General features: G+C 39.0%; 1 protein-coding gene and 1 long non-coding RNA gene across 4 annotated transcripts in view; both read left to right on the forward strand.

Moving 5' to 3' along the window:
- LOC137487900 (uncharacterized) overlaps nt 1–25,661 on the forward strand; it is a 1,155,393-nt gene that overhangs the window by 269,398 nt on the left and 860,334 nt on the right. The window lies entirely within an intron of this gene.
- Nucleotides 1–25,661, forward strand: part of osbpl3b (oxysterol binding protein-like 3b) — a 175,920-nt gene that overhangs the window by 61,614 nt on the left and 88,645 nt on the right. For all 3 annotated transcript variants that reach the window (XM_691235.8, XM_009292271.3, XM_073925485.1), the window contains exons 2-4: nt 691–912; nt 20,562–20,678; nt 22,622–22,675. In XM_691235.8, coding sequence (XP_696327.5) covers nt 817–912; nt 20,562–20,678; nt 22,622–22,675 — 267 coding nt within the window. In that variant the 5' untranslated portion in view covers nt 691–816. The remainder of the gene's footprint in view (nt 1–690; nt 913–20,561; nt 20,679–22,621; nt 22,676–25,661) is intronic.

The raw sequence follows: 25,661 nt of genomic DNA on the forward strand, positions 1-25,661 counted from the left end.
AAGTTATAGCATCCAGGATGAGCAATGTTTTGATGAATAATTTTGCATGCTTTACCTACAGCACATCCTGTATTGCCTAGGGGGAGTGGATTAACATCCAAACTATCACTTTAGTGTGTGTGTGTGTGTGTGTGTTTGTTTTTGACTCACACACCACACCCCATAACCTGCAATATTATTTTGACACTAGGCACAGGTGCTGTAACACGAGCATGCATATGGTATTGTCGTGACGCATGACTTCAAACAAACCCCGACACAAAGCGAGAGCATATTTGCATTTTGTTCTGCATTCATATGAGAACCACACAGACAGGATGAGACGAGACAGGGAAGAAAGTATGGTTACTACAGAGCAGCGATCACTGACGTCTGTTACTGCTATAAACAAAGCCCAGATTCAGAGTCAGTGTGCACTAAGTGTAGCCCCCACACTTTCATAACTCTTTAATCATAGTTCGAAGGAGCTGGATGAGTGGGAGACGATCTGGGAACGACATCTATAGTATGTCCAGTGAATCACGTTGGCATCTTTCTTTCTCGCTGACCAAGGCTTTCAGAAAACTCTGCTATTTGATATCCTGTGGTCAGTGAGTGGTGTTCATTACCTGTATAGATGAAAGCCTGACATCGTGTTGAGGTTCTTATGATCGATTTTTTTTCTTTCTTTCTCCCTTGATATGTCCGCAGGCTCCAACTCTGTGTCCAGGCTTTGGATAAACATGGAGATCCACAACTTCTGAGCAACTGGTTCCCCCACTCCCTTTTTTCCTCTCCTCCGTTTCCTCCTCTTTACCGTCTGACTAAAAGCACAAGATGAGCTCCGAGGAGAAAAGTTCCACCATGTCCCAGAAAATCTCCTCTCCATCTCACAGCAATAGCAGTTCTTCCTCCAAACATGACAGCAGACAGGTGAGTGCATGTGTGCGTGCGTGGATTGTCAGTCAATAAAGTATATTTATGGAAGTATGTATCACCGTGGTATGTCACTCATCATGTGTCCTTGAACAGCATAAAATTTTGTGGATTGTTGTGTAGAGGTGTGTTACCAAACATTTACAGAATAATTTTAGATAATTATATAATAATAATTTTATAACAATCATTATATCTCCTTATCCTAACTTAGGGCTGGGGGATATTGCAAAACAAATATAAAATCACTATATCATGTTTCATATCGTTCGAGAGAGACTCTTAAACTTGATAAATAAAGTGTTACAAAGTGTGTGCAACTAAGGTAGATCAACATCTGAAAGGTGTGAATAAAAATTCTGTAAACAAAACAATTATGATAATCAAACCTGAACTTTCAGGTTAATGAACCAGCCATCATTATTTAAATACATAATAAACATTAAAAATTGTAAAGTTGTATGACTATATTTCCCCTTATGCTTAAAACTGTGGTGCTAGTGGCTGGGTCGCACAAGAAAAGAAGCTAAAAAGCCATTTTGGCATCCTTTTTTATTTACAATCTTCTCACTGCTGCTATACGGCACTCATTTTTACATGTGTTGTTATTCTGATCTGAAGTGGTTTCCTTGATCATTATAATGGGTTTGCGCTCATGGACACCTTGCGACCATCAAGCATTTTCTCAGAGGATGACAAGATTATGGCGAAAAGTAAAAGTCTGTCTTTGTCTTTGAGTCTTTGTCTGAGGTAATTAGTCTGCCGTTATTACTGAAATGTGTATATTCAATACAAAGTGTGAAGCAGATTGGCTAGTTTTACTTACTTGAATTGTGGTGTAGTTGCCACATTCGGAAAAGCTTAGATATTTTTCAACAAATTACGCATGAAAAATGTGCCACGAGTCATTTGTGTGCTGCTTGCACAACATGTACGTGTCGCTCCCATACGTGCGGCACATGCCTTCATTGGAAATGACAAATTTACACCCTAAGCTTATTGGCATTGCTTCCAAGGCGCGTGCTCAGCAGCCACATTTTAATAAAACTATAGTTTTCATACCAAAATGTCATACCGAATCGTTTTTTTATTGATATTGACTATGGTGTTCGGTAGGGGTGTAACGATTTATCGTTGTACGATTTATTGCGATGCAAAAATGTCACAATATGCATCGTGGCGTTATGACGATTTGATTACTATATGAGCTGTTTGCACGTGAGCTACGTTCCACCTGCTGTCGCACGTGAGTTCAGATTGCAGCAGCAGTCATGTAAGCAGACTAAGATGAGTGGAGTTGAAATAGAAGATGACCCATCCTCTCAAAATCAGACGTCTTTCAACATTTTGGTTGTACAGTCATTGCTTCAGACTCGCCCGCTTTTTGACACGCATACTGGGTCAAACATAGCCTACGTTTTAAAGTCTTCACAGTGATTTACATACTTTGCACAGCGACATGGATACCTCCTAATGGTGTTAAAAGAGTCACATACTGTATTTATTAGGTACAATTCACCCTAAATTATCATTCTGTCTTCATATAATGATGTATTGGCGGCCGCAAAATCACACATGACGTGAGCTGACCGTGAGCTGTTACTACAGAGGGCGGACTATGATAAACGCGTGTGCGTCTGCTTCAGTGAACAGAACTTGCAGGTTGTGACTAACAGGTAATAAAGTAGTAAACAACATTTAGTTTGTGGAACAGAGTGATCGTTCAGGAGCCGCGTGGGAAGTATGAACAGAAGTGGAAATGAAACCGAAAGCGTGCACATTATTTAAATAATCATATCGCATTTTACAGTTATGATTACGACGAGCATGAACTCTTTTGAGTACAGAGGTACACAAAAATGCACGTCAACATAATATACTTGATAGCGCCGATTTCAGCAAGAAATAGTAAACCTGCCTAAACTGCTAAAAAGAGCCACGACTGTCCTGTGTAATGAAAAGATGGCCACACTGTCACTCATCATGCCCAACATGAAGACAGCCATCCATAAAAACCTCTCAGACAGATACAATCAGTTCAGGATTATTTTATAGAACTGCTGATTACCTGGAAATGTAGATTGCACACACAAAAAACGCAAGTGACCAAGCAAAGCCTTAAGCTCTTACTGTTAAATTCAACTGAATTGAATAATTTCAATGATATTTTATAAGAAGTTTTTAAATTGTTTTATTTTCCAGAGACAGGCCTGTTTAATTTATTTTCTTAAAGAAGGTTCAGTTTAACAAGTTGAAATAAAAGAAATACATAAAAAATTGTTTACTTGGTAATTTTTTTTTTAATAAAATTTGCATTTCAGTTTAATTTTAAATTTTTATTCCAAATATCGTGATACATATCGAATTGTGAACATTATATCGTGATACACATTGTATCGTGAGCTGAGTGTATCCTTACACCCCTAGTCTTCGGTCAATAAATATCAATAGCGATTGTATCGCCCAGCCCTACCCTAACCCTAAATATGACTTGTGTAATTCTGAATGTAAAAAGACTTCTATTAAGGGATACTTCACCAAAAAAATCTATTCTGTCATTATTTACTCATCCTTTACTTGTTTACTTATCATTTACTTTTTACTCATCCTTCTTATTTTAATAATAAAATCAAGAAAGTTCTTACTTTGTACAATATTTGCTGAGGGTAGAAAGCCTTCATGATTGTTTGTGTAAGACATGTGCTGAGAGCAGTAAACCAATCATACTGGGGTGCTTTTTCCAAACAACGACAAAACTCACGGATGAACTATCATAGTATGATGCATCGTTTGGGAAAAGAACAATGTAGTGACGAGTGTTTCCCAAAGTGCATAATTTCTCTGTCATAGATCCATCGCTTGAACCATGTTAGTTTTAACATAAAACCCCGATAATGATGCTCTAAACAAGGCGGAGGAACTACTAGAAGAAACCCATCATTTCTTTGTTGAAATTTTTATTGTTTTACACGCACACATTTAAAATAAAATCCAATATTAGTTTTGATAAAAACATGCACTCTTTTTCCATATTAACCGAATTATATGTAAATGCCACATATAGAGCCTATGTTTCCTTTTCCAAATATTTTTGAGAATATGACATATCCTATTCTAAAATAAATCACTTACAAAAGTTAACACATGATCTAATATCATATATAAAACAGATGAATAAATAAATAATGAGGCTATTTATTCATTCATATATTCATTTTCCTGTCGGCTTAGTCCCTTTATTAATCCGGGGTCGCCACAGCGGAATGAACCGCCAACTTGTCCAGAACGTTTTTACGCAGCGGATGCCCTTCCAGCCGCAACCCATCTCTGGGAAACCATGTCTTTGGACTGTGGGGGAAACCGGAGCACCCGGAGGAAACCCACGCAAACGCAGGCAGAACATGCAAACTCCACACAGAACCCCACCTAAGCCGAGGCTCGAACCAGTGACCTAGCGACCTTCTTGCTGTGAGGCGACAGCACTACCTACTGTGCCACTGCGTCGCCTATTTTTTATTTTATTTTTTATTTTTTTATTTTTTTTTTATTTGGAGACTTGCGAACATTACACAGTGCTTGAAAAGTAATATTTGGAATCTTAACAGACAAATAACTGCATTTTATGATGTTATTGTTATTTATTGTATGTTATTTATCATTGAAAATATACTGTGAAAATATATAGCTCATAGTTCATTTATTGTTAAGTGTGACATTAATCAGTTTTAACAAATGAGACCTTATTGCAAACCCTTCCCAAATATTTATTTATTTTAAGTACTCAAAAATCATTTCTAAATTTCTAAAGAAAATATAAAAAAAATGTGGCTGACATAACAGATGAAAGCAGAATGCAGTGAACTGGACAAAATGTTTCTGGACTTTAACCAAAATGTTCTCATCTACTTCTTTCCACTTTATCTTTGTCAGTCTCATTATGCCGCTGTCCTAAAATGCAGTATTAATCTTGCAGTTAGATGACTGTGTGGGAAATATGAATATCACTGATCTATGAAATAAGCCTTGAGCGCCAGATGAATAGAAACCTAGCAGCCTTTATTTTTTCCCCATTTATTGCAATCCCAAAACACTTCCTGGGGCTTTTATGTGAAAGAATTAGCGGAAACTAATCATCTTTTCTGGATATGAATGATGAACACAAGTCTGCCCTCAGACCGTTGGATGTCATTGTGTCTTCAGTCACAGTTTGTTCATGCAGGTTTGTTTGTGTAGACTTAATTACCTATGTGCATACAACATGCACACCTGCTTGTGTGTGCGTTCATTTGCTCTGAGCTCCAGAGGGCAGATGGGTGTCCTTCTCCTCAGATGAACATGCTGACCTGATTATGAAGCTGTAATCTCTAATCTCATCATTTGGTAGTATTATAAAGCTCATTACTTCTCCGAAACGGATATATGTTCGGGTGGCAGAGGCTACTGTCAATATCAACATCACACAGTTATGTTGTGTAGAGTTTAGAGCCACTGCAAAGGTGGTCAAAATCCAAGCAGGTTATCTGGTTCTTCAAGTCAAGTGTAGCTTCATTTAAATATAGCGAGTAAAGGTGTGACGAGATGTTGCGCCACGTGAACTCACAGTATTAAAATGTGACAATATTTCTCTGCAACATGCGGTCTCGCAAAAATCAGCAAGAGGGAGTGTGAGATTAAAGTTAGCATAGAAGATGCCACTGCTACTTTACATTACATTGTGCTCTTCACCATCATTTTGTTAGTTTTATACTCTTTCAAACCTAAAAAGTTGAGGCAACTTAAACCATTTGTGGAAACCGATTGCAACAAACAATTTAAGTTCAAAAACTAATCTTAAAGAGTGCTTTGAACTTAATCCATTTGAGTAAATGGAGCAATTTGAGCACAGAAAACTCAATGAAGAAAACTCGGACCAACTGAGTACTTTAAAACCCAATTTTAAAGCAACTCAAACCATTTGAGCAAACCGATCGCATTATTAAAATAATGCAATTTATTCCTTGAAATTATTCAGCAAGTACATGTGCAAAACAAATAAAATTCTATGTTTAGTTTAAAAACAAAATGAAAAGAAGACACAGACTTACTAAAAAGAACCTCATATTATAATTTATACATATTTCTTTTTGAGCCACAATATTGTTAATACAGCTTCTTCTATTATTATTGTAACGACGGGGGATGACACAGACAACTGGGGTAAGATCCAATATGCAGGTTTATTCGTTGTCAGGATAGGCTAGGGTCTAAACACGGAGATACAAGACAAGAAGAATGCATTGTAGTGTCATCAACAGATAAACAAGACTTGGCAGAGTGAAAGGGTGATAGTGTGGCTTAAGTAGTGTTTGCAATCAGTCTCTGACAATCCTCAGGTGTTGTAAATGTAATCAGTCTAGATGAGTAAGCATATGTGTCTGGGTGAAGTGCATGTATGAATATGTAGTCCAGCAAAAGTCGGAAGTGTAGTCCATGGTTTGATGTGAGAATCAGCAATCAATGGAGTACGATCGCTGGTTATCGTGACAATTATCTTTATTTTTATTTTTTTTGCCAAATACATCCACAAAATCATTGAGATTTTTAGTCATAATAAGTAAACCAACAAAAAACAAATGAAGGTGCTAAATAACTAGATTCTGAAAAAGCTGATTACAAAATGGATTTGTTATTTTTTGGATTTGTGTTTTTAATCAGATAAAACAAACTTTATTATTAAAAAAACGACAATTCCTAATAAAAGTGTACAGTCTTATGAACACAAAGTTGTGTTTCATCTCTCATTATCAAACAATACTAAACAAATTATGTTATAAGAACCTTATGCTTAATTAAAAAAAAAAAAACAGAACGCGGACATGAAATTGTTGTGGTAAATTCAGCTTACCTGTATCTGCTGTGGTTGAACATCAGCAGTTCATCCCCGTTGTGCAGCCAGAATAACGGTCAAACAGCTATTAGGAGAAGCACTTTAGCAGCATCTAGACCAGCAGCCTGTAAGTACATTTAAGATTTGTTTCAGTTGTTGTGCATGGTTTGAGGACTTGTTTCCAGCTGTTTGTGTAAAGTTGTAGGACATTTAAACTTGCTTTCAGTTGTGTATAATACTAGAAGTTGTTTAGCCACTGTTTCCTTGGTTACTATAAGAGCTTGTGTAGCGAACGCAGACGCGGTTTCGCGTCGTCCGCCTCAGTTTCGGCCCTTGTTTTGACTCGGGAGGCGTGTCCAAACGCCAGGTAACCACTATATAGTGAGCACGCTAGCATTAGTCGGCAGGAGAAGCACTTTAGCAGCATCTAGACCAGCAGCCTGTAAGTACATTTAAGATTTGTTTCAGTTGTTGTGCATGGTGTGAGGACTTGTTTCCAGCTGTTTGTGTAAAGTTGTAGGACATTTAAACTTGCTTTCAGTTGTGTATAATACTAGAAGTTGTTTAGCCACTGTTTCCTTGGTTACTATAAGAGCTTGTGTAGCGAACGCAGACGCGGTTTCGCGTCGTCCGCCTCAGTTTCGGCCCTTGTTTTGACTCGGGAGGCGTGTCCAGCTGAATTCAATCAGCTAGTGCTTTAGGGGTTATATAAACAACTAGTTCACCGCGGCAGCGGTCGCGGCAGCCTTGTGTGAAGACCGCCTCGTGTGAAGACCGACGAGGGTAAAGACCATCGACTCTACCTGCGCGACTCCACCGAGCAAAGACACCGACAAAGCACTTGAGTACTTTACTTTATTGTTTTACTTTACACTTATTTTTTGTTGTCAGTGCACTTTTATTATGTGTTTTCTAATTCCTGTTGTTACTAACACTCGCAAAACACGGGAGGTACGCTGCAGGCGTAATCCTCACAACCTTCGTTCAATACATGTATCTACTATTTCACAACTCTCTCTCTCCGTGGGCCTCTGGAATTGTCAATCAGCTGTTAACAAGGCTGATTTTATTACCTCCATAGCTACATATTCTGACTATAATCTCATGGCTCTAACTGAGACCTGGTTGAGGCCGGAGGACACTGCTACACATGCTACTCTTTCTGCTAATTTCTCTTTTTCCCACACTCCTCGTCAGACAGGGAGAGGGGGTGGGACTGGACTACTAATTTCCAAAGAATGGAAATTTACTCTGATACCGTCCCTGCCAACAATCAGCTCCTTTGAATTCCATGCAGTCACCATTATCCACCTCTTCTACATAAATGTGGTTGTCATCTACCGCCCACCAGGTAAATTAGGTCACTTCCTAGATGAACTGGATGTTCTTCTCTCATCTTTTTCTAATTTTGCCACTCCCTTATTGGTGCTAGGTGACTTCAACATTTACGTTGACAAACCGCAAGCTGCAGACTTTCAGACTTTGCTTGCCTCTTTTGACCTAAAAAGAGCACCTACTTCTGCTACCCACAAATCAGGTAATCAGCTAGACCTTATTTACACACGACACTGCTTCACTGATCAAACAATAGTAACTCCACTACAAATATCTGATCATTTCCTTCTGTCTCTCAACATCCACATTACTCCTGAGCCGCCACACACTCCAACACTGGTTACCTTTCGCAGAAACCTATGATCTCTCTCACCCAATAGACTATCCACCATTGTTTCAGACTCTCTTCCTCCATCTCGCAAACTCACTGCACTTGATTCGAACAGTGCCACTAATACACTCTGCTCCACACTAGCATCATGTCTAGACCGATTATGTCCTCTTGCATCCAGGCCAGCCCGTGCCAGTCCTCCTGCACCCTGGCTCTCGGATGCTCTCCGTGAGCATCGCTCAAAACTTCGGGCTGCGGAGAGAATTTGGCGGAAAACTAAAAATCCTGCACATCTCTTAACATACCAAACTCTTCTGTCCTCTTTCTCAGCTGAGGTTACTTCTGCAAAGCAGACGTATTACCATCTGAAAATCAACAATGCCACTAATCCTCGCCTACTTTTTAAAACATTTTCCTCTCTCCTCTATCCTCCTCCTCCACCCGCATCCTCCACACTTACTACTGATGACTTTGCTACATTCTTCTGCACCAAAACTGCAAAAATCAGTGCTCAATTTGCTGCACCTACAACAAACACGCAAGATACAACACCAACACCACACACACTCACCTCTTTTTCTCAGCTCTCTGAGTCTGAGGTGTCCAAACTTGTGCTATCTAGCCATGCAACCACCTGTCCACTCGATCCCATTCCCTCTCATCTCTTGCAAGCCATCTCTCCTGCAGTCATACCAACACTGACTCACATAATTAACACATCTCTTGGCTCTGGTTTATTCCCCACTACATTTAAGCAGGCTAGGGTAACCCCACTGCTAAAGAAACCCAACCTGGACCATACGCTACTTGAAAACTACAGACCAGTATCCCTGCTTCCATTCATGGCCAAGATTCTGGAGAAAGTAGTGTTCAATCAAGTCCTGGACTTTCTTACTCAAAACAATCTCATGGACAACAAGCAATCCGGCTTTAAGAAAGGCCACTCAACTGAGACTGCCCTGCTCTCGGTCGTGGAGGATCTCAGACTGGCTAAAGCAGACTCTAAATCATCAGTCCTCATTTTGCTGGACTTGTCAGCTGCTTTTGACACTGTCAACCACCAGATCCTGCTATCTACGCTTGAGTCACTGGGCGTTGTGGGCACTGTTATACAATGGTTCAGATCTTACCTCTCTGACAGGTCATTCAGGGTGTCTTGGAGGGGAGAGGTGTCCAACCTACAGCATCTAAACACTGGGGTACCTCAAGGCTCTGTTCTTGGGCCACTTCTCTTCTCCATCTACACATCATCTCTAGGACCAGTCATCCAGAGACATGGATTCTCCTACAACTGCTATGCTGATGATACCCAGCTATACCTCTCTTTTCATCCTGATGATCCCTCGGTTCCAGCTCGTATCTCAGCCTGCCTGTTGGATATTTCACACTGGATGAAAGATCATCATCTTCAGCTGAACCTCGCAAAAACGGAAATGCTTGTAGTTTCTGCCAACCCAACTCTACACCATAACTTTTCAATCCAGATGGATGGGGCAACCATTACTGCGTCCAAAATGGTGAAAAGCCTTGGAGTAACGATTGATGACCAACTAAACTTCTCTGACCACATTTCTAGAACTGCTCGATCGTGCAGATTTGCACTCTATAACATCAGAAAGATCCGACCCTTCTTATCTGAACATGCAGCTCAACTCCTTGTTCAAGCTCTTGTTCTCTCCAAACTGGATTACTGCAACTCTCTACTAGCTGGGCTTCCAGCTAACTCTATCAAGCCTCTTCAACTGCTCCAGAATGCAGCAGCACGAGTGGTCTTCAATGAACCTAAACGAGCACATGTCACTCCGCTGCTAGTCTGTTTGCACTGGCTGCCAGTTGCTGCTTGCATCAAATTCAAAACTCTGATGTTTGCCTACAAAGTGACTTCTGGCCTAGCACCTTCTTATCTGCTCTCACTTCTGCAGATCTATGTGCCCTCCAGAAACTTGCGTTCTGTGAATGAACGTCGCCTCGTGGTTCCATCCCAAAGAGGGAAAAAATCACTTTCGCGAACGCTCACGCTCAATCTGCCCAGTTGGTGGAATGAACTCCCTAACTGCATCAGAACAGCAGAGTCACTCGCTATTTTCAAGAAACGACTAAAAACTCAACTATTTAGTCTCCACTTCACTTCCTAATCTGCAATTGCCTCTTTGAATATCACACTAACTGTACAAAAAAAAAAAAAAAAAAAAAACTACTAACACTTCCCTTCTTAGACTTTACAGACCTGAAACTTGCCTTTAGTACTTATTCATTGTTGCTCTTAGTTGTGTAAATTGCTTCCTTGTCCTCATTTGTAAGTCGCTTTGGATAAAAGCGTCTGCTAAATGACTAAATGTAAATGTAAATGTATTAGCACATGCCCAAAGATGTGTATCAGCAATGTCGTTGGCGCCAATCAATTCACCATATTTTAGTGGCTGAATTTTATTTACTTAAATATTGAAACATTGTGGTGACGCAGTGGCGCAGTAGGTAGTGCTGTCGCCTCACAGCAAGAAGGTCGCTGGTTCGAACCTCGGCTGGGTCATTTGGCGTTTATGTATGGAGTTTGCATGTTCTCCCTGCGTTTGCGTGGGTTTCCTCTGGGTGCTCCGGTTTCCCCCACAGTCCAAAAACATGTGGTACAGGTGAATTGGGTAAGCTAAATTGTTTGTAGTGTATGAGTGAGTGTGTGTTTGAATGAGTGTGTGTGGATGTTTCCCAGAGAGGGGTTGTGGCTGGAAGGGCATCCGCTGCATAAAAACCTGCTAGATAAGTTGGTGGTACATTCCGCTGTGGCGACCCCAGATTAATAAAGGGATTAAGCCGAAAAGAAAATGAATGAATGAAATAATGTGAATTTATGTAAGTACATTTAAATGAATAATATTAAAAACAAAATCATATTGGGGTGGCCAGACTTTACATAGGGGTGGCCGTGTTTGTAGATTTACTAAATACCATTTTTTGAAAATAACTGCATTTATTTTTACTGTTTAAGTAATTGCTTTTTTAGATTATTTTTGGAAGTGATTTATTTGTATTTTTTAGACCAAAACCTAAAAGTAAAAACTCTGGATTCACTTGGGTGAAAACCGAAACCAAAATTTCGTGATATATTTTGTAATGTAATGTAATGTATGTATTTACATAGCGCATTTGTCGTGTATGGCAATACACCAAAAGTGCTTCACAATCATGAGGGGGTCTTTCCACACCACCACTAGTGTGCAGCATCCACTTGGATAATGCGACGGCAGCCACAGGACAACAGCACCAGTGTACTCACCACACACCAGCTGTAAGTGGAACAGAGAGACAGCGATAGAGCCAATTCAGTGGATGGGGATGATTGGGAGGCTTTGATGGTGAGCCTTAATGGTTAGGACACTTGGGTTACACCCCTAGGGCTCTATTTTGGCCTCTATTTTGCCCTCGGCTTTGTTCTGGTCTATAGCAAATTTTAGAGGGTCAGTGTTAGCGGGCAGTACAGATCAGATGTGCTTTTTAATCAGCTTCTCAAAGCACTTGCTGAAGATGGGTGTTAGAGCAACCGGATGCCAGTCATTCAAGCATATGGTTTTAGCTGATTTCGGTATGGGCACAATAGTAGCTGTCTTAAAGCAAGTGGGAAATACAGACAGAGAGAGCGAGAGGTTAAAGATGTCTGTGAAAACTCCCGCTAGCTGGTGTGCGCATGCTTTGAGTACACGTCCAGGGCCCGTAGCTACACATCCACTACAGAAACAGAGAGTGTGCTGGCGGTTACGGTATCGGCCGCGGGAGCTCGCAGTGTGTGTACGCTGTCCTGGGCTTCAAAGCAGGCGTAGAACTAGTTGAGCTTGTCCGAGGAGACGCAGCAATGTTTACTATGTAATTAAGTCCCTGCCACATGCTCCTTGTGTTATTGGTGTTAAATCGACCCTCTACCTTGTCTCTGTATTGACATTTTGCTGCTTTGATGGTTTTCCTGAGGTTGTAATTTGCTTGTTTTTGTTTCTCAGCATTTCTGGATTTATAGGCGGAAGTTTGCACTGATAAGGTTGTTCGAACTACACCATTGATCTATGGTTTCTGGTTGGGGTAGATACGGACAGTTTCTGTTGGCACCATGTCTTCTATGCATTTTCTAATGAAGCATGTAACGGTGTCTGAGTATGCTTCGATGTCGTCATTAGAGGCTGCGCGGAACATATCCGCAGCAGAGAGTAGCAATGGTCCAGAATACGACCACCACATGTGTTTGTGGTGATATGTTGATAGTATTTTGGAGCGATTTTCCTGAGATTTGCGTTGTTAAAGTTCCCTGTAAAAAATACCACTGCGTCCGGATGTGCAGTTTCCTGCTCACCTATGCTCCCATACAGTTCCCTGAGCGCCTGCTCTGTGTTGGCTTGAGGGTGGATGTAGACAGCCGTAATTATCACAGCTGGGAACTCCCTTGGTAGCTAGTATGGCTGACACCGAATCATGAGATATTCCAGATCAGGAGAACAAAATGATCTAACTGGGTGTATGTTCCTGTTGTAAATGAGGGCGATGCCAATCCTCTTGTGCACCACCAGAGGGAGCCATCGCCCGAATTCTAATTCGACTCACGGACTCAAATTCCCATAAGCCCTTCTACCTGTCACTGATTGCGGTCCAGGTGCCTCTCATCAGCTCAGCGTATATATACCACACTCACGCTCTGGTTCATTGCGAAGTCTTGATTTGCCCTGCTGTCATTACTGAGCGTTCTCTACTCCACATCTCCGATTGATCTGTGCTTTTGACCCTTTGCCCGACTCTACGATTAAGAAAGACATCCGCCTGCCCTGAACTCCAGCCTGTTATTCCGACTAAGTAAGATATCTGCCTGCCTTTGTACTCTAGCCTGTCCCTCGTTTTGATTCCTGGATTGCCCCTTGTTATTGTTTGTGTGTGTGCTTTCAATAAAGCTTGCAAATGGATTCAATGCCGTCTGACTCATCACAACAGTTCCTCTCATCACACCATGAGTTGTTAATAAAGAAACAAACACCTCCTCCCTTGCTTTTCCCTGCGAGTTCTTTCGTTCTATCCGCACGGTGCAAGGAGAACCCCGAAAGTTCAGCAGCTGTGTCTGGTACCTCCGTAGATAGCTAGGTTTCTGTAAGGCAGATAATGCAGCAGTTTCTTGGATGTAGGATGCAAACAGCTATCACAAAGGTTTTAAATCCACAGTCACAAATATAGTAAGGAAATGGAAGGACACAGGAACAATTCTTGTGAAGGAAAGATGTGCTAGACCAAGAAAAATATCTAAAAGATTGGTCAAAAGCAAACCACAGACCACCCGAAAGAGCTCCAGGAACATCTTGCTGCTAATAATGTCATTGTACATCATTCCACAGTTTCATGCATTCTTCACAATAAACGACTCAATGGAAGGTGATGCAGAATAAGCCTTTTCTGCATTCTGCCAACAAAAAGGGTCATTGGAGGTATGCAAAGCTCGTCTAGACAAGCCTAAATCATTTTGGAAAATATACTGTGGACAGATACACAACCATATGCGTGGGAGAAAAAGAACACAGCATTCCAAGAGAAGAACCTGCTCCCTACTGTAAAATATGGCGGGGGATTGATCATGCTTTGGTTATGTGTGGCAAGCACAGGTACTGGAAACCCTTCTTGTCAGAGTTAAAGGTCACATGGATTCCACCCAGCATCAGAAGATTTGTAAAAACAATGTTCAGGAATCAGTAAAGACAACATCACTTAATTTGCATCTGTCCCCACCTACATGAATCACTGTCTGTAAAATGTATAAAAACTTAGTGCTTGCTGTGCAATAGAGAGTTTTCTTTCAATGACGCCACAGCGACACTGAGTAAAAGGATTTTGCTTTGAAGATATCGAAAGTTCTCCATTTTTTTGGGCTCGTCTTAGAAGTTCACAACAAGCTACCACAGGGTTGGATGTTTCAGCAGGACAACGATCCAAAGCACAGTTCCAAATCTACCAAGGAATTTAGGCTCAGACATGGTAGAATGTTCCAGAATGACCATCCCAGTCCCCAGACATGATCATCATTGAAAATCTATGGATTGATTTTAAAGGGTCACGAAACACCAAAACACATTTTTTGAGCTGTTGACAGTCGTATATGTGTCCCACACTGCTAAAAACACTATTAGGACACATATATCGCACTAAAAAGTGAAAATTGGTGGTTTTTGCATTATTTCGAGCAAATTCGTACTTCCGGTGTGAAGCGAATTTTTAAAGCTGCGTCACGGCTATGAGATTTTAGCGTGTATTCCAGCGTGTAGACTGGACCTCTGTATGTGGGTGTCCCGTATTACGTCCCTGAGTGTGTTGCATTCATTCATGAGTAAGGCTTGGTTCAAACCAATCAGCGCACTCCATTATGTATGCGCTGGAACTTCATCAATATGACTGTTTCTTGTATAGCTATGCAAGCTATGCATAGCTTTCTTCGACTGTACCTGAAATAGTGTTCAGACGGCAGAGAGACAACACACGTCGTGTTTTCAAATGTTGCGGGAAAAGAATAAGAATTGTTTGGAAATACGGGTCGCCAGTGTTGCTTTTATAATGTGAAGGTTTTGTTTCATTTTCTTATTATGAGAGCGCTGCAGGACTCACGTGTGAATCCGTAGACGCGACGCGCAGCAGAAATGCGTTTGTTTGAAACATTTTTTACTCAAGAGCATTTCTCATCAATGGTGAGATTCGAATTTGCTGCTCGTCTCCTTTAAAAAAAGACGCAGCTCTAGTATGGGCTGATTATTCCTGTCAACAGATTCGGTAAGTGTGTGCAATCAGTGCCCATTTTTTGTTCATTCAGATGGCAAAGTTATAGTTTGTATGGTCAGCTGTACTCTTTCAGTGTTTAAAGACAGACCTTAGTCAAAATGATTTCTAAGTTACTTAGTTTACAGTACGTTAATATCACTACAATATTGAAAGAGCCGCTGTAAATGCTGCTCTCTGTGTGTAAAAACACGTGAACATTGTAAGTGAACTTTTGCAGACCGTCGTGTTGAATTTTCGCAATATTTTGTAACAGTATAGTCTACACACACACAGCATTCTGACCTACCAAGTGCATCTGAGTTAAAAAGAAATGCAGAGGCTTTTTTCTCTTATACGACGTGCGGTATCAAACATTTCACCGTCATTAAACACAATGTCTTTCTCCCCTGCGTGTGTGTGTTTGTTTTTCCTCGGTCCGCAGCGCGTGCCCAAATGGCAACTCCCATTTTTATTCAAACCCTGCCCATTTTCCCTCCCCCGGCAATCTCCCCCCCAAACAGAGCTAGACATACCCACTTTCCTGACTTTTTCCAAACTAGAGGTGTGAAAACATCCTGCTGAAATTGGGGGTTTCATGGCCCCTTTAAAAGGGCCGTTTTTGCTCCACACACATCCAACCTGACTGAACTGTAGAAATATAGCAAGTAAGATTGGCCCAAAATGCCTTCAGCAAGAATTTAGGGACTTATCCTTGACTGCAAGAAGCACCCACAGGCTGTTATTTTAGCAAAAGATGGCTGTACAAAAGATTGATGTCATTATTCTGTTGGGGTACCCACATTTTTTACCTGTGTGTTTTTGTTATGACCTAAATTGCATGAATGTTATGTCAGTACTGAAATTTAGATTTTTTCCAAGGGTATAACATACATCCAAATGATTTGAAAGACCAGCAGACTATGGCTTGTAGACTATATGGCTTGCAAACTTTTGCATAAGACTGTATATATGTATATTTTTTGTTTTTAGAACAGAGTACCCGAGGGGTCTTAAAAGCATAGAAAAAGTCTTAAATTTGATCATCTCAAATTAAGGCCTTAATAGAATTTGGTATACAAAGTCTTGGACTTTGATACAAAGGTCTTATTTTATTTATTTATTTTTGCCTTTCCTAGGATTAAAGTTCATACTATAATAAAATTAACTGTTACTTATATTGGCTGAATAAAAAATTCATGTAGTGTAACGTTGAGTGCATCTTGCGCTCCACTTCATAGCAGAAAGTGCGTCGCCGTAGCTTAGGCTACTATAGCGAGGGAGGCGAGCGTGAGGATTACCACGCTCCAACTACTTAAAAACCCAGAAACTGTGCTCAATTTCACTGCATGTGTTTTCTGGACAGTCTTTCACTGACACTTACAGCTGAAGCTCCTATTTCACTGCGATTTAGAGAATGTGTGTGTGTTTATGTGTGTGAATGAGAGAGAGCGTAATACAGTGTGTCGCTTGCTTGGTGCTTTGTGTCTATGTGTGTGTGTTTATACAGACAGCTTGTTACAGGTGTGTGTGAATGTTTATACAATTCTGAATAAAGCGCAGGAGTGGTCGGTAAATCGCTCCCGAGCAAGAGTGCATTTGTGTGTGTGTGTGTGTGTGTGTGTGTGTGTGTGTATGTTTATATAAAGACAGATAAAGATATAAAGACGAATTTAACCGAATCGATGGCATGGTAATCGTAACCGAACCATGAGACCAGTGTAGGTTCACACCTCTAATTTCTACATTAGAAGCATTGCCACCACAGCCAAGGAACATCCTATCTTACTGTGGCTTAACACCAACTCTATGGCAAACGCGTTGAGAAAAAGCCACAAGCAGAGGTTAACAGGACTTGAGAGTCTGGGTGAAAAAATTGCAGCCCAGGCAGCAGAGCTGCGAAAGTTCAAATTTATTTGTTTATTAAAAATCAAATGTGTGTTAAATTTGAATTTAAATAAAATGTTTGATTCAATTCAAGTAGTCACTTGTACATAATTATTTTCTAGGATTCAAAATTTATGCAGATTTAAAAATTTTCTCTCTTACTTCTGTTGGAGTGGGTACGAAGTGTGAATTTCATTTGAAATGGTATTTAAAAGGTCTTAAAAAGCCTTGAATTTCATTTGGAGGATCCTGGGGGTACCCTGTAGAAAGGTGGTTTGATCTGCTGTGTCATTTCCTACATTTCCTACCTACGTATCCCTTGACGGTGATGTTTGTTCCTTTGATTTAAAATGTTGTGTAAGCGGTTGGTTTTATTAGTCTCACTCTGCGTTTCTTAATGCATGTTTGGGTTTTGTCCTTGGCTATAGAGATGGCTCTTTGAAAGCTGTCCTTGATGCAGTGAATTGCTGAGAGTGTGTTTGGGCAGTGCAGCTCTTGCCTTGAGGAAGGAGTTTGCTGAAGTGGGAGAATGTAGACCCACATTTTTGACCCATCTGTCAGTGCTCTAAATAATAGAGACAATATCTCTCCTCTCTAAAAACTCCACCTGATGTTGATGTGTTCTAAGGTTGATGTATTTAAGAGTATTGTGAATGAATGACATTGCTTCTGATGCTATTTTTAGCATAATATATGCCCAAACCATCTACATATTTAGGCTTTCTTCACAACTGCTCGTTAAAACCTTTTTACTTGTTTTAAATGTTGTACACAACACAAAACTTGTTATCTATATTGAAACACTTACTCTTGTCTTGTTTGGTTTCACTGAACTTCCCTCTTTAATGCAGATTTTTTGGGCTTGTGTGAATGCAGCAATCACACTCTAGTGTGCATCAAACAAATGGACAAAGACCAGCCGAAGAGATGGTCTCAGTTCACTTTCAAACTAATTCTGATGTGGTTCATTTGAAAATAATCTGACCTCAATCTGATACATCTGCATTATTTATCAAACTAATAAGGACTTTGTGGTAAGACCATATTAAGTTGAATCAGTGCAATTTTATCACACGTGACTTTTTCATTATTTTTCTCATTATGTATTTACATATTCCGTGTTTTGTGATCCTGCGATTCCAGTCCAATCGGATCGCAGCTAAAAGCTAAATCGCATCGTACTGAACAACCTCAAGACATGGGCGCTTGACTCAAAGGGCCCTATCATACACCCGGCGCAGTGTAGCGCAAGGCGTGGCGCAGTAGTCTTTTGGTAGTTTCAGCTTTGATGCAAGAGTCGTTTTGAGGCGTTGCGCTACGCTGTTTAAATAGCAAATGCATTAGCGCTCATTTGTGCGTCCATAGGCGTTCTGGTCTAAAAAGGAAGGCGTTCTGAGGCGGACCGCTGGCGCGTTGCTATTTTGAGAATCTATAATAGATTTTTCATTAGACCAAAACAAACCCGGTCTAAACTCCGGTGCAGAGTTGCGCCTCGCTTACGCACTACTTAATATGCACAAGAGAGCAATAGGCAAATATCTTTACATATGAAAAAATGTAAATATTAAGGATATATATAATATATAATAAGAATAAATATAGAATATAAATATAAAGGATTAAAATATTACAAAACATATTATTTTCTAGCCTACATAAATATGAAAAATCACTGCTTTTATGTCTTCTTTATCTCGGGAGGCTTTTTCAGTTCATTCATAACAATTTGCTTTTGTATAATGTTATTATTATTAGCAGTATTATTTATTATATCCATATTTATATTTGTTTTATTAAAAACAAGCTTAGATTTGCCCACCTGTCAGGTTATAGACCATATGGGGCACAGCATGTGTTTTAGGATATAACTCAGGTTTTTGAGCACATTTTGCTATTATTATTCATTTATTCGTTTGCTGGAAATTATAATTGAATTTAGAAATAGTTTTAAAACGAATATTTGCGCTTAACAAACAAAAGTATTTATTTATAGACTAATTGATGTCTGTGCATAAAGGTTTCCCTATCCATGAGCGAAAGGGAAAGTGATCTATTATCTCTCATTCTCACGCAGTAGATGCTCTGTTTGATAGTTTTCTGTTAAAAAACTGTTAACTGTTTGCTTGTGAAATGCTCATTTTTTCCACTTAGACTTACTTTGCGTCCTGTAAATAATGAATGCGCTCTTGGCGCGACGCAGCTGACTCTTAAAGGGAATGGGAGATAAGATTCTAATTGGTTTATTCTCAAAACACACCTATAACTCATTAAGAAAATAAATTCAACCCTTTTAGAACATGCGCCGCGGCGCAAGGCAGATTTCCCGTCCTTAAATTAGCAAAAACGCGTCCTGACACGCCCTGAAAGCATTTGCGCCCTGCGTTTTGCGCTCTGCGCATGGACCGTCAAAATAGAGCCCAAAGAGAGGGTGCCCAATGACCCATAGACCATGTCACTGATGAGAAAATGAAGGATGTCAACTGCATGATGACTGAAGTCACCAAACAGCCTTAAACAATCACTAAATAGAACCAATGAAAAATGGAAAAAAGTGTCGAATGAAGGAAGGACCAAACTATTGAAGGAAGGACTAAATAAATAAAGGAACGACTCAAGGAAAACAGAACAAACTAAGGAAGGAAGGAAGAAAGGAACAAATTACTGAATGAAGAAAGGACTTCATGAAGGAAGGAACAAAAATATAAAAGAATGTATGAACAAACTAATAAAGGGAGGAAAGAAGGAAGGACCAAAAAAATGAAGGAAGGATTCAGGGAAGGGCTGAACAAACTAAGGAAGGAAGGAAAGAAGAAAGGAATGAATGAATGCATGAATGAATGAATGAATGAATGAACAAGGGACCTAATGAAGTACGAAACAAAAAATAAACGAACAAATGACTGAAAAATGAAGAAACAAATCAATGATGGAACAAACAAATAAATGATGAAGGAAGGACAGAACAAACAAACAATGGAAGGAAGTTCAAATGAATGTAGGAAGATCATAAATGCACTACAGTTACGTTTACACATCCCTGCACAAACTGCATGTAAACGAGTCAACTTTTTACTGTGTAGTACTCACTACTTTTGAGTACTTTTGAAAGGTCTACTTTTACTCATATTTTGAGTAATATTCACAACAGATACTTTTACTCTACTTGTATTACATTTTTGGGCAGGCAATGGTTTATTTACTTGAGTATGATTTTTCAGCACTCTTTCCACCACTGATAACGAAAGAGTGCTTAATTTTATGGTTATTTAAAATATGTAGCTAAAAAAACAACTAAATTAGAATTTCAATGGGCCAAGAAAAAATCTTTTTCACTGGCCATTAGAAAATATGCTTAGCGTTTAGCCCTGTATAAGTCTGAAATTGTATTAATAATGGTCCTAAAAAGTCTGACTTGATAAAACCAGTAAAGTAAAGTGTTTCAATGCATTGAATTGAATTTTACAGGACAGCTGGGAGATTGTTGAAGGTTTGCGTGGTGGTCATTCCAATGTTCAGGAGCCAGAGAAGCAGGCCGGCTTTATGCTTAAGAAAAGAAAATGGCCCATGAAAGGCTGGCACAAGGTATGTGATCGAATTTGTATTGCTTTAAAGCCTGCACCAAAGTTTTATTCAAATTATTTGGAACAACTGGTGAAATTATCGTGAGTGCAGAGATTTCCAAAATTGCATCTTAAAGCAGACTCATTCTAACCCGCCGGAACACAGTGTGCTCACATTGATGAATTCGATCTTGATGATAATTAAAGTACTAGGCAGGTTAGGGTAATTAGGGTAATTAGACAAGTTATTGTATGTAGTTTTGTAGACTATCGAAAAACATAAAGGGGCTAAAAATTTTTACCTTAAAATGTTTTGTTAAAAAATAAAAACTGCTTTTATTCTAGACGAAATAAAACAGATAAGACTTATGTGACATAGTGTGAAAATTTCCTTGATCTGTTAAACATCATTTGCATTTGTTAAACAAAATTTAAAGGGGGGCTAATAATTCTGACTTCAATTGTTTTTGTGACTGACTTCAACTACACAAACTAATCTTGTTATTGAGATATTTAAATTTATATGTAATTAGTATCTTTCCCAGAGATGGGTTGCGGCTGGAAGGGCATCCGCTGCGTAAAAACGTGCTGGATAAGTTGGCGGTTCATTCCGCTGTGGCGACCCCGGATTAATAAAGGGACTAACCCGAAAAGAAAATTAATGAATGTAATTGATATCATATATACATATATTTTATTTCTAAATATCAAAATTTTCTTAAATGTGCACATACCTGTGTGTGTTTATATATACACTACCTGACAAAAAGTCTTGTTTTCGATCCCAGTTGTAAGATCAACAAAAAAATAACTTGACTTAAAAAAGTTTCAGAGGGTAGATTTTTTTTGATGAATCATCTGCTGAGCTGCATCCCAATTATCACGCCTATTGGAACCTGCATGGACCCCAGATTCTCACAGAAATTAGTCAAGTTTGGTTAAGAAAAAATCATGGTTTGGGGTTACAGTATTATAGGGGCATACAAGAGATCTGCAGAGTGGATGGCGACATCAGCAGCCTAAAGTATTAAGACATTTCTGCTGCCCACTACATTACAAACCACAGGAGAGGGCAAATTCTTTAGCAGGATAGCGCTCTTCTCATACTTCAGCCTCCAAATCAAAGTTCCTTAAAGCTAAGAAGGTCAAGGTGCTCCGGGATTTGCCAGCTCAGTCACCTGACATGAACATTATTGAGCATGTCTGGGGTAAGATGAAGGAGGAGGCATTGAAGTCAAATCCAGAGAAACTTGACATACTCCTGCAAGAACACTTTCTTTGCCATTCCAGACTTTATTAATAAGTGAATTGAGTCATTGCAGAGATGTATGGATGCAGTACTCTAACTCATGGGAGTCATACACAATGTTAATTCATTGTCCACTGCACCATGACTTTATATGATATACTTTATATTTTTCCATTTAGTGACAAGACTTTTGTCTAAGCAAAGTCAGACCTTACTGTCCAAATTAAATAATTAAAAATCAAGACATGATCATATTTTATTTTGGTAAAAAAGGGGCAATCTAGGGGGCTTTGCCTTTTACATGAGCCACTTCTGATGCCAAATGATCAATTTGAAGTCAAATTATTATTTGTTGATCCTAAAACAAGACTTTTGTCAGGTAGTGTACACAGTACATTTACACAGTACATACAATTAAATTATGTAAATATTTTGGATGTGGTTAGTCATAAAAAAATGTAAATAAAATAAAAATGTTTAGCATTAAACTCTAAATAAGACATTCAAGAGGTTTATTTTCACACAAAAAAGCCTGTATTCTTCTTCAGCCAAAAAGAATAAATACAAAAATAGCCAGAAAGTAGCATCGAAATACACAGCCTCTCATTCATCAAGAACACGTTAGAATCCGCTGAGAGGACATAAATCATTCACCAAATAAATCTGACCTTAAGTTTCTCCTTGATCTTCTCTTTTTTGTGTTTCTTTCTTCACAGAGATATTTCTACCTGGACAAGGGCATTTTGAAGTATGCCAAATGCGCAGCTGATGTGAGTCCTACAAACACATTTATATATATATATATATATATATATATATATATATATATATACAAAGTACAGTATGCACACTCAATCAATCCACTGAACAAAAAAACTCAGGACTTTTAGTAGTCAGTTGCCTGTCATGTACTGTAAGTGTTCACAGAGCACTAGCAATCTTTAGAGGCTTGTACCCTCCATCTTTCTGTCAATATATATTTCCTGTTGATAAAAGCCTCTAGCTGTGGGAATGTAAAATCAAAGTTAATTTCCCCAGGGTTTGATAGCATCATCTAGAGCTAATAGTTTGTGAATATATTGCTGTAAACTCTGTAAGAAAAACTCTGCCATTGCCTTTCTCTCACACCAGTGTGTCTTATGAAGTGGACTCTTGTGGCCATGGTATTAAATCACAATGAAAGGACATATTAAATCTGCTGTATATCTTTCAGATTTATCTGGGGCTTTTTTGACTTCTAAATCAAGGGCAGTAGTTGAATGTGAAGGTTATTATGCATTATCGAAATTAGTCAATGCCTTCTTATATTTCACAGAGCTGCATGCTTCTTTTTTTAATTATATGTTGTGAATGCACAAAAGGGTTGGGAACCAAGAGCATTATTATAACATATTTAAGTATAATATAATGTAAAACAATGTAAATACTGTCAATCTCATTTATTGTGAGGACAGAATTAATGGCTGTAAGAAGCAGTCTGTTTTAGGTTTTAAGTTAAAACAAAATGCACACAAAGACCAAATTTAAACTCTCCAAGGGCACACATCCAATTGGCAAATTGTTCAAAGCAGGACGTACACTACCGCACAAGAACATGGCGCACCACAGCACTAATAAAAGCTGCATATTTATTTAAGTTCTCACCTCAGGTGATGTTTTGACCTTAGTTTGCTAAAGTGCATTTAAGCTTAAAGCGTCACCTGTGGTGAGAACTCAAATAATTGTGGTGTGCCTCCTGAAGGCAAATTGCACAAGCCTACCCTGCAAGCATTTCTTGATCTTAAAAGATGTCTAATAGATGTCTAATAGACGTCTAAACATAGTCTAAATGAAGACTATGAAGACATGAAATGAAAATCTAATAGACGTTTAAGAATAGACAGAAAGGAATGACTACACATATATAATCTGTCTAATCTATCTATTTGTTTTGAGCTAATCTTAGATGTGTTTTAGATTTTCACTGACAGCCCAAGTTTAGCCTTGTTTTAGCCAAGCTGTCTACATTTAGATGTCTATTATGTCTAGTTCAGACTGCATGATTTTAGCTGCGATTTTTGACTCGCCGACAGGTTTTGAGAAATCGTCGACAAATGCCTGAAATCACAGGCAAATTGGTGCTCGTGCTCGTGCACGTGAGCAACAGTCACACAGTGTGAACTATCAAAGACGTGATCTGAGAGAATCGCCAATGAGTCGCTGCTGCCTGTGAGATTTTTGGCATGCTAAATATCTGAAGCTGTCGTCGATTCAAATGACGGCGATCACCTACAGCCAATGAGAGAGCAGCATCCTCTAGTGTGGATACCTGCAGGCCAGGTTGGGGGAGTAGTTAAAAGTGCTCATTTTCAGTTTATTTGGACCCAAGAATTGGAGGAAAAACCAGTGTAAATTTGACAGCAGCACCCCTGTCTGTTTAACGTGTCATCTGAGGCATATCACAACCTGGTCAAAAAAGAAAGTTGAAGAGAAATTGCTAATTCCCTTCAAACCTAGGTGAGCAAACACGTACATTTTCTGCCCCACTAAAGGCTTCTTTCTCATTTTGTAGTTAATAACAAAATATATACTATGTGACCTCGCTTTGTTTCCATGTCAGTTCTCGCATGTTTGGTTGTGAGATTTAGTTTGGACAAAGTTGTCAGCGATTCTTCCTAATGTATACTCATGCAATGTGAAACCCCCTGTTGCCAATACATCTTGCAGTGTAAACAAAACAGCGATGAAATGCTAGCCCAGAAAGTCATGCAGTGTAAAAACATCTGTGTCACGATTGCTTTGAAAATCATGCAGTCTGAACCCGACATTAGACGTCAATAAAACACAACATTGTTTGCTGGGTACAGTATATACCACAATAGTATCTGACTACAGACTTGCTTATGCAAGCTGAGACATGTAGTCTTAGACATGCAATCTCAGGCATAATGGAGTCAATAGAGTTAGTGATGTAACTCATAGGGGTTAGGCATGCACATTAAAAGTATTGCATGCAGCTTAATTTGCATTTGCACCCGGTCTGCAGCCATACCTTTCTTAAGTACCAAACCATTTGATTCATATGCAAATGAAAAAAATATGAGGTAACATAAACTAAATTCAAGGCCTACTAACACTGTTACTTACAAAAAATATGTATAATAAAAACAAGTGCATAATAGTGCATGATTACATAACATTTAAAATTTTTCTTACAACTACATTATCAATGATGTATGGGTAAATTCCTGATTTCATAGTAACAAGTAACAAGTGTTGATACGCAAAATTCCTTTTAATGCATTGTATCTGGCTGACATTTTTTATTTAATCCCATTAGTCAGACAGTTACCATCTGACTCTGTTGTTGTTGTTGTTGTTGTTGTTGTTGTTGTTGTTGTTGTTGTTTTTAAAAGGATGCAGTGCATTTAATTAATATGTTAAACTTAGATTTTCCAGTACACCACCTTTTTGCTAAATTGTATGCACAAAATGTCACTTTAGGGTATAGGGGCTGGGCGGTGTGACCTAAAATCTAAATCTCGATTAATTGAACAATTTGACTCAATAACAGTTAATGAAAGATTATTTTATTTATTTAATTTTTGCTCTGATACTTCACTGAGAAGTTTTGTACGGTAAATATGCTCACATATAACAAGTGAGAGATTTCTGAACAAAGGGTGCATTACTTGATTTTAAAATAATTGAAGGAACTATCTGCTATTTATAATTGTTTATTGAACATCAACATTGAACAGCTGAAATTAAAGCACA

The sequence above is a fragment of the Danio rerio genome, chromosome 16, assembly GCF_049306965.1.
Source record: "Danio rerio strain Tuebingen ecotype United States chromosome 16, GRCz12tu, whole genome shotgun sequence".
Taxonomy (NCBI): domain Eukaryota; kingdom Metazoa; phylum Chordata; class Actinopteri; order Cypriniformes; family Danionidae; genus Danio; species Danio rerio.